Source organism: Orycteropus afer, unplaced genomic scaffold, assembly GCF_000298275.1.
Source record: "Orycteropus afer afer isolate SDZICR_OR568_19922 unplaced genomic scaffold, OryAfe1.0 scaffold00044, whole genome shotgun sequence".
Taxonomy (NCBI): domain Eukaryota; kingdom Metazoa; phylum Chordata; class Mammalia; order Tubulidentata; family Orycteropodidae; genus Orycteropus; species Orycteropus afer.
In genome coordinates, this window is record NW_006921631.1 from 2,931,226 (window position 1) to 2,940,887 (window position 9,662).

At 40.8% G+C, this 9,662-nt stretch overlaps 1 protein-coding gene across 1 annotated transcript in view; it reads left to right on the forward strand.

Annotated features, from left to right (window-relative positions):
• F5 (coagulation factor V) overlaps positions 1-9,662 on the forward strand; it is a 128,600-nt gene that overhangs the window by 86,789 nt on the left and 32,149 nt on the right. The window contains exons 13-14 of the mRNA XM_007937783.1: positions 4,295-4,507; positions 5,136-7,527. Of these exons, the coding sequence (XP_007935974.1) occupies positions 4,295-4,507; positions 5,136-7,527 (2,605 nt within the window). The remainder of the gene's footprint in view (positions 1-4,294; positions 4,508-5,135; positions 7,528-9,662) is intronic.

Here is a 9,662-nt window from a genome sequence, read left to right on the forward strand (position 1 = left end):
TCTTGTCTGCATGGTGTCTGCCAAGAAATCAGAGTTTAGTCTTAATGATCCTCCTTTGTCAGTGACTTTTCATTTTTCCTGAGCTGCTTTCAAGATTCTTTCTTTGCCTTTGGTTTTAGGAAGTTTGATTTTGATGTCTTGGTGACTTTTTTTTGGGGGGGGGAGGGCTCTATCCTATTTGTGGTTCATTGAGTTTCTTAAATGCATATTTTCTTGTCATAATAATAGGGAAATTTTCTTCCAACAAATCTTCAACAATTTTCTTGTTTCTTTCTTTTTTTTTTTTTTTTTGGTCTCTGCTTGTTCTGGAATTCTGATCATATGTAAGTTAGCTTTTGATGGTGTCCCACATAATTCTTAGGCTTTCTTCATTTTTCTTTTCATTCTTTTTTCTGATTGTTCCTTTGTTGTTGTTGTTATGTGCCTTCGAGTCAATCCCAACTCATAGCGACCCCTCCTTGGGTTTCCGAGGCAGTATCACTATGGAAGTAGGATTGCCCAACCTTCCTTCCGAGGAGTGGCTGGTGGGTTTGAACCACCAGTTCCTTTAGCAGATTAGTATTGAGAGATTTCTCTTCAATTTTGCTCATCCTGTGTTCCATTGATTCAGTTCTACTCCTTTGTCCTTCCAATGCATTATCTGAAATTTTAGTATTAATTTGTGGGTCTCCATTTGCTGTTTTGTATGGTTTCTAATTTTCCATTTATTTTGTCAATTTGTTCTCGTATTTTTTTTTTTAATTCTAAAGTCTTGCCTGTGTTTTCTTTCATTTTGTCTGTGGTTTTCTCAAACTTTATTTCAGTCTGTTGAAATATAATTCAATCTGTTGAAATATAATCTGTACCTAAATATAATTTTTTTTAAATTCCTTATCAAGTAGTCCTAATAGCATTTCTTCCTCCAGAAGATTTTCTGACCCTACATTTTTGTCACTTGTTTGAGCCATCTTATCCTGGTTTTTCAGTGTAATTTGAACTTATCTGTTGTCTCCAAGACATCATGTTGTTGTTATTGTTGTTGTTATGTGCCATTGAGTTGTACCCAACTCATAGTGACCTTTCCTTGAGTTGCTGAGGCAGTATCACTAAGGAAGTAGATGGCCCAACCTTCCTTCTGAGAAGTGGCTCATGGGTTTGAACAGCCAGCCTTCTGGTTAGCAGTCAAGTGCTTTAGGCACTATGCTACCAGAGCTCCTAAGACATCATAGTGTTATTGTATTAATTTGTTGATTGCATGTTGGTTTGCTTCACTCTGATATTTTGTATTGTTCTGTTTTAATATATCCAGTAAACAGGGAAGGCATATTAGTCTGGTCGCTACTTTGACAATACTGGGGTTCTCACCACCTGTCTTTGATAGTACACGGGAGTGTAAGCACAAGTCTTTGATCACTGACTGTGCAAAGCAGCTGAAGGAATGCTGGGCAAGTGTTGGCTGCTAACTGTTGTTGGTCCAGTGGTGCTGGAAATATCATGGCATTTGCCCAGCAAATATGTCTGACTAGGACATGGCATTAGTCAGCAAAATATGTCTGACTAGGATCACTAGCTCCCAACTGCTGAGAAATAATAGAAATATAAAAGGGGCGCAGGGAAACAAGGTTGGAAAGAGAGGGGAGATCTGAGAAGAAAGAAGTATAGAAAAAAGGAAAAGAGAAAAAGAAGATTAACAAAAACAAATATGGCACAGTACTGGTGCACGTGGTAGCTGCCAAAGATTGCTACTGTGCAAAAGTGGCATTTGCTCCATGGGTGTACATACCACCAAATACAGAGGGTCAGGAGCAGTACTACTGAACATAGAGGTGAGGAGGTGGTGAGGTACTCCCTTAGCCAGATCAAGAAAAAAGAAGTGTGTGTGTGTTGGGGGGGGGGGCGGGGAATGTGTGGAAGTGGTGAGAAAGGAAAAAACAAATAGGGAGAGAGGGAATGGCTGTGTAAAAAGGACATGAGGATGGCATTGGCTGACCTCCTCTAACTTCACAAGGCAGGAGGAGGATCAAAATCAATATCAACAGCCCAAGGCTGATTCCTATGAGGTGGAGGTCAGACATGCTTTCAACCTCCAACCTTTTTTTTTTTTTAACCAATTCTGACATCAACTGTCCCTCCCAGGGTACTCTCTACTTCTCTGCTGGATTTAATAATTTGCTATAGGAGCCACACATAACTCACAGACAATACTTATGATTATGGGGTTTATTAGAGAAGTAACAGGTCACAGTTCAGGATCAGAAACTACTAAGAATACAGTTCTTCAATCAGGATAACCTCTTCTCAGCCACACCACAGGCACACTTTTCTCTGGCCTCAGTCCCTCATCCCTGCAGCCACTTGGCCTCTGTCCTGATTAGGCAAATGTTATAGAACTCTTTTAGTTCTCCCAATAGGTTCCCAGAGAAGCACCCTACTCCACCAGCAAGCCTCCTGCCCAGAGGCACTCAGCTTTCTCCATAGGCTCCATGGGTCAGGAAGTCAACCACTCTGTCTTGTGCTATTCACTGCTACCAGGATCTGCTGCCACTTCTTGCCCTCTCAGCAAAGTGTTACACCTCTCTGTATCCTGAGTCAAAGAACTTCAGTGCCGGGATCTCAGGTCCAAAGGATGCATTCCACTCCTGGCTCTTCTTTCTTGATGGTAGTGAGATCTTCCTTTCCACCTCTGATGTGGCTCCTTTTAAGCCTAGCAAGATGGCAAAACTGACCAATACCTGTGTTAGGGTTCCATATAGCTCATTTCAGTGTCCTACCCACACAAGGGTGCCATGTATCTTATGTACATTATTAACAAGCTATCCAATCCTCTTAGTGAATCACAGGCCCCTCACATTTGCGTAGTCCCACCCAGTGATCTGCTTGGAGCCACAAAAACCATGGCTGGAAGAGCCATATTATGCAATTATGCACTGCAGACTAAGAAAAAGGGGGAAAAGAAAAAGAGAGAGAGAGAGAGAGAGAAGTAGGAAAAATAAAACTGGTGCAAGTGTTAGCTGCCAAACAGCTGCAGCAGGAATGTGGAGCTCACTCTAGGGGAATGCATCCTGCTGTCCATGGAGATGTGGAGGCAGGTGCTGTTGACCATAGTGGGTGGAGTGGGGAGGGGGTGAGATTAAAAGGGAAAAAAAGAAGAGGTGAAGAGGATAAAAAAAGAAAAGAAAGAAAAGGAAAACATGGGAGAGAAGAAAGAAGAACTAAGACGAAAGAAAGCAAGCAAGCATAGCACTGGCAAAAGTGCCAGCCACCAAACACAGCTGTGCAGGAATGCAGTGCTCACTCTACCAGAGTGTGTACCTCAAACCAGGGAGGGACAAGAGCATGGGCTGCTAGCAGCATGGGCAGTGGGGGAAGGGCATCCTCTCTTCAGGATTCAAAAAGAGAAAAAAGACAAGGAAAGAGGAAGGGGGGAAAAAGAGGAAAAGAAAAGGGAAGGAATGAAATCACAGAGCAGAAAGGTAAGGGGGAAAAAAAAAGATGGCACAGTTCTGGCAGTTGGGGGAATTTGGTCATGGGTGGGCGGGGGTGGGGAGGACTGTACTTCTGGTCACTGGCAGGTTGTGTAAGGGAAGTAGGGAGGACACACCTCTCTGGTCACGTGATCACTAATGTTGGTGCTGGAGCAGTCCTGGGCAAATGGAGCCAGTTATCTGGTTCCTGCTGCAATTGGAATGCTGCTTGCAATAATTCAAAATGGCCACATTGTGCTGGTTGGCAGTTTACTGCTCTTTCTTCACCATTTTCATTCAGTCTCTTCCTCTCAGCAGTATTTCATCTACTTCTTTATCCTTTCCTTTGAAGTTCTGGGATACAGGATAATCATCCATAGCCATTTCCCTTGTTTTTTTTGAGTCTTTCTTGTAAAGCGTCTGGATAGTGTATCTACCTAGTTTGCCATCTTGGATACTCTCAAAGATGAATTTCTTACATTATTCTTTTCCTCCAAGTTGAATAATTATGATTAATATTCTAAGTTGATCTTTAGAATATCCTTGAAGGCAGAGCATAGAGCACAAAGTATTTAATACACATTTGATGAATGAGTGATTAAGTTAATATAAATGAGGCTATATTTATCCTGACATTAGTCCTGTGGCTAAATTAGGAAAATAAGCTCTCATTTGGGGAATCTGAGTTTGATCTTCTAATCACATGTTAGACATGGCAAAGCTACTGCTTTGACACTGTGGTGTTGGTGTGAACAACCAAATCAACACAGGGGCATTTTTCTTAGGTGTAATTAGATTCGTCCCCCTCTGTTGGCACAAAGTTGGTGTCTTAACATATTTTACTCTTTCAGCTATCAATGGCTATGTACCTGAGAGTATACACACGCTAGGATTCTGTTTTGATGACACTGTGCAGTGGCACTTCTGCAGTGTTGGAACCCAGAATGACATTTTGATCATTCATTTTACCGGGCACTCATTCATCTATGGAAAGAGGCACGAGGACACCCTAGCCCTCTTCCCCATGCGTGGAGAATCTGTGACCGTCACAATGGATAATGTTGGTGAGTAAGAGCCCAGACATTAGAAGACAAAGTTGACTTTGGAATCTCCAATATATTCTCAAATAGTGACTCTCAAACTATCTGTGCTGAAAGACCTTTTTTTCTCCCCCCTCCCTATTCTCTACTAAGGACTTCTGGTGGTGTATTGGTTAACACATTCAGCTGCTAACCAAAGGGTCAACAATTTAAATTCACTACATGGGAAAAAGATGAGGCTGTCTGCTTCCATAAAGATTTTCACCCTTGGAAACCTTATGAGACAGCTCTACTCTGTCCTATAGAGTTGCTATGAGTTGGAATTGACTCGATAACAATGAGTCTGGTCCTTTTTTCGGTTTAATCTCTACTAATCTAATCTATAGGCCAGTACTTCAGGTTTATAGTCTGTTAAATGAGGTTAGTGCACTGATCCCATACTTGGATTAACACCAATGTCAAATTACTAAAATGTTTCCTAAACATTTTGCACTTAATTTCTGACCTTATGTCATTGTGGGCCAGTAACTAGCAGTTCAAAGAGCGGCAGTGGTTCACAGAATACACTTGATTATCTTCCTCTAAAGTTTGTTAAAAATTACATGCCACATTTATATCTTTTTTCATTTTACTTTTATTCTCTCTTTCATAGGAACTTGGATGTTAACTACCAAAAGTTCTAGTCCAAGAAGCAAAAAATTAAGGCTTAGATTCAGAGATGTTAAATGTATCCGGGATGATTATGAAGACCAATATATTATATATGGACCTCCACCATCTACAGCCATAGACAACAGGAAAATGAGTGATATTTCAGAAAATAAAAGTGAAGAGGATCCTGAGGAATATGATTACCAGGATTCACTGGCTTCATCATTAGGAATTCGGTCATATAGAAATTTATCACTGAATCAGAAGGAAGATGAGTTAAATCTTACTGCCCTGGCTCTGGAGAGCAGCTCTGAATTCGTTTCCCTGCGTGCAGACACAGCTATTAGTTCAAATTCTTCTTCCTCCAGTAACATTAGTTGGGTCATAGATAATGACCTCTCAGAACCTCAGAAAACCCTTCCTCACACAGGGGCCACAAACACTAGCTTAGATAAGACCTCAGCTCTCAACCCTTCTATAGCAGAACATTACAGCCCTTATTCTGAAGACTCCACAGAGGATCCTCTACAATCAGATGTTACAAAGATAAGCTTACTTCCTCTTGGTACAGAAAGATTCAAAAGTCAAACAAATGCTAAACATAAAGGATCAAAGGCAGGAAGAGACCTAGCAACAAAGCTCAAGTTTTCTCAGAAGGAAATACCAGCACGTAAAACTGGGAGACATTTAAAACAAGACAGTATTTCTCCTTCCAGAATGGGGCCCTGGAAGAACATTCCTAGTGATCTGTTACTCTTAAAACAGAAGAATCCATCTAAGATTTTGAATGAGAAATGGCATGTCATTTCTGAGAAAGGTAACTATACAATAATCCAAGAAATGGATGAAGATATTTCTGTTAACACACTACTGAAAAGTCCCCAGAATGACTCAAGAACTTGGGGAGATAGTACCCGCCTTACAAAAAAGCATGAAAGGCAGACTGGCCGCCAAAGTTTTTCTAGAGTTAGACATCACTCTCTAAAAATAAGACAGGATGGAGAAAATAGTGGATTGAAGAAAAACCCTTTTTATATTAAGACCCGAAAAAAGAAAAAGATGATACACTATGTTCCCATGTCTCCCAGGGGCTTTCACCCCCTAAAAGAAGACTCCCACACCACATTTTCAGATGGAAGGCTTGATGATTCATTGTCACTCCAAAAGTCCAATGAAACATCTCTTCTCACAGACCTCACCCAGACATTGTCCTCTATGAGTCCTGGCCTGATAGTTTCACTTCCTGACCATAATCCAAACTCCCCAAACAATGACACTGGTCAGACAAGTTCTCCTCCAGATCTTTATCAGAGAATACCCACAGAGGAACACTCTCATATTCAAGACCCTGATCAAATGCACTCTACTACAGACTCCAGTCACATAGCCTTTACTCCAGAGCTTGACCAGATGCTCAGCTATGACCCAAGTCATGAGCCATCCCCTATTAAGAGTGGTCAAATGTTTCCTTCCTTGGAACCTGAAGTTAGGCAGACAACCTACTCTCCAGAAATCAGTCAACTACTCCTCTATCAAGACCTCATCCAGACAACTCTCTCCCCAGATGAATCCTCTTCAGACTTCAGTCAGACAGTCCCCTCTCTTGACCTCAGTCAGACAGCCCTTTCTCCAGAATTTAGTCAGACAAATGTTCCCACTGACCTCAGCCAGGAAACCCTCTCTTCAGACCTCAGCCAGATGACCCTCTCCACAGGCCACTTTTCTTCAGAACTTGGCCAGACAGTCCTCTCTCCTGACCTCAGCCCGGAAACCCCCTCTTCAGAGCTCAGTCAGACCACCCTCTCCTCAGACCTCAGCCAGATGCCCCTCTCTGCAGACCACTTTTCTTCAGACCTTGGCCAGGCAGTCCTCTCTCCTGACCTCAGCCAGGAAACCCTCCCTTCAGAATTCAGTCAGATGACCCTTTCTCCAGAATTTAGTCAGACATTGCCTCCTATAGACCCTGATCAGACATTTTACCCTTTTGAATCTAATCAGTCACTGCCTCTTCCAGAATTTGGTCAAATTCTTCCTTCTCCAGACTTTGGTCAAACACCATCTCCTCCACTATCTACTACACTCAATGACACTTTAACACCAAGGCAATTTAATCCATCAGTTGTAGTGGGCCTCTCCAAAGATGATGGAGATTACATTGAAATTGTTCCAGGGCAGGAGCTCCAGAGCAGTGAAGAAGACTCTGTTGAGATTGATTATGTGCTTTATGACGATCCCTACCAGACTGACATAAGAACAGACATCAGCTCCTCCAGAAATCCAGACAGTATTGCAGCATGGTACCTTCACAGCTATAATGGAAACAAAAAACATTATTACATTGCTGCTGAAGAAATATCCTGGGATTATTCAAAATTTGCACAAAGGTTTGGCCAGTTTTCTCCTCTTATGTTTCATTTTCCCACTACTGTTAAAAAAGTAATTACCATAGTCCAAGGAGACAATTCTGGGATAATTATGTTAAGAATCATGTTTGGTTCCACTGTTACAAATGAGCCTAAACTACGTCCTTTGTCAATTCCAAAATTAGTTTTTCTACTTTAGATGGTACCTGGACAATGTAAGAAAAATCACTGTGAGAAGTATATGATACTCTGTAGTTGAAAAGGCTCCTTCTCTCTATTCTTCTTTCAGCACATACATTCCTAATCCTCTTCTTGGTCTAATGCAGACCCCAACCTAACCATGGCAATTTGCTAATCAATAAAATATAATTGAAATTTATTTCCAATCCACATTTGTGAGGTAGAAATATTTTTTCATTTACTTGTTTACTACACACACACACACACACACACACCAAACTCACTGCTGTTGAGTCAGTTTGACTCATAGTGACCCCTCCTTGGATTTCCGAGGCAGTATCTCTACGGAAGTAGATTGCCCAATCTTCCTTCCGAAGGGTGACTGGTGGATTTGAACTGCCAGCCTTCTGGTTAGCAGTCAAATATATAACTTGTTTGAGTGATCAATGTAAACATATAACATCTTAGTGAACTTTAGTTCAAATCCCATGAGACTCTGGTGGCAGAGGCCAGGGACATAAATTAACTTCGAAATAAAAAAGCAAGTTTACCCCCTCAACTGAGACAGTCATTAGATAATGATTTGTTTCTATTTAAACTAGAGTTAAAACTTAGTTTATAGAGTCATTCATTCAACAACTTTTTAGTGAGTCCTTATTCTCTCCTAGGCATTGTGCTAAGTGCTGAAAATATCAAATAAAACACAGACACACATACCTTCATGTAATGTATGGTTTAGTGTGCCAGATAGATATGACACAAATAAGTAAGTGTAAAATATAAGCCAGGAAATAAAGGTAGCTACATGGTGACATGGGAATTGAGGTAGCTGACCCTGAGCATGTGGGGATTGAGCTGAGATCTGAAGATGAATTGGAGTGGACTAGGCAAGATCAAAGTCCAGTGGTAGGAGGAAGCCTTGAGGCTCTATGGACATTAATATGTATTTGTTCATTCATTTATGTATTCAATAAAATGTTTAAGTACCCATATGTGCCAGACAACTGTTGGACACTGGAAATAAAACTATGAGCAAAATATGCATGATCTCTGGCCTAATGTGGCTTACATTATAATTGCAGAGGCAAACATTAATAGATAGCCTCACAAATAAATTATATATAATTTATTTGTGAGGCTATCTATTAATGTTTGCCTCTGCAATTATAATGTAAGCCACATTAGGCCAGAGATCATGCATATTTTGCTCATAGTTTTATTTCCAGTGTCCAACAGTTGTCTGGCACATATGGGTACTTAAACATTTTATTGAATACATAAATGAATGAACAAATACATATTAATGTCCATAGAGCCTCAAGGCTTCCTCCTACCACTGGACTTTGATCTTGCCTAGTCCACTCCAATTCATCTTCAGATCTCAGCTCAATCCCCACATGCTCAGGGTCAGCTACCTCAATTCCCATGTCACCATGTAGCTACCTTTATTTCCTGGCTTATATTTTACACTTACTTATTTGTGTCATATCTATCTGGCACACTAAACCATACATTACATGAAGGTATGTGTGTCTGTGTTTTATTTGATATTTTCAGCACTTAGCACAATGCCTAGGAGAGAATAAGGACTCACTAAAAAGTTGTTGAATGAATGACTCTATAAACTAAGTTTTAACTCTAGTTTAAATAGAAACAAATCATTATCTAATGACTGTCTCAGTTGAGGGGGTAAACTTGCTTTTTTATTTCGAAGTTAATTTATGTCCCTGGCCTCTGCCACCAGAGTCTCATGGGATTTGAACTAAAGTTCACTAAGATGTTATATGTTTACATTGATCACTCAAACAAGTTATATATTTGACTGCTAACCAGAAGGCTGGCAGTTCAAATCCACCAGTCACCCTTCGGAAGGAAGATTGGGCAATCTACTTCCGTAGAGATACTGCCTCGGAAATCCAAGGAGGGGTCACTATGAGTCAAACTGACTCAACAGCAGTGAGTTTGGTGTGTGTGTGTGTGTGTGT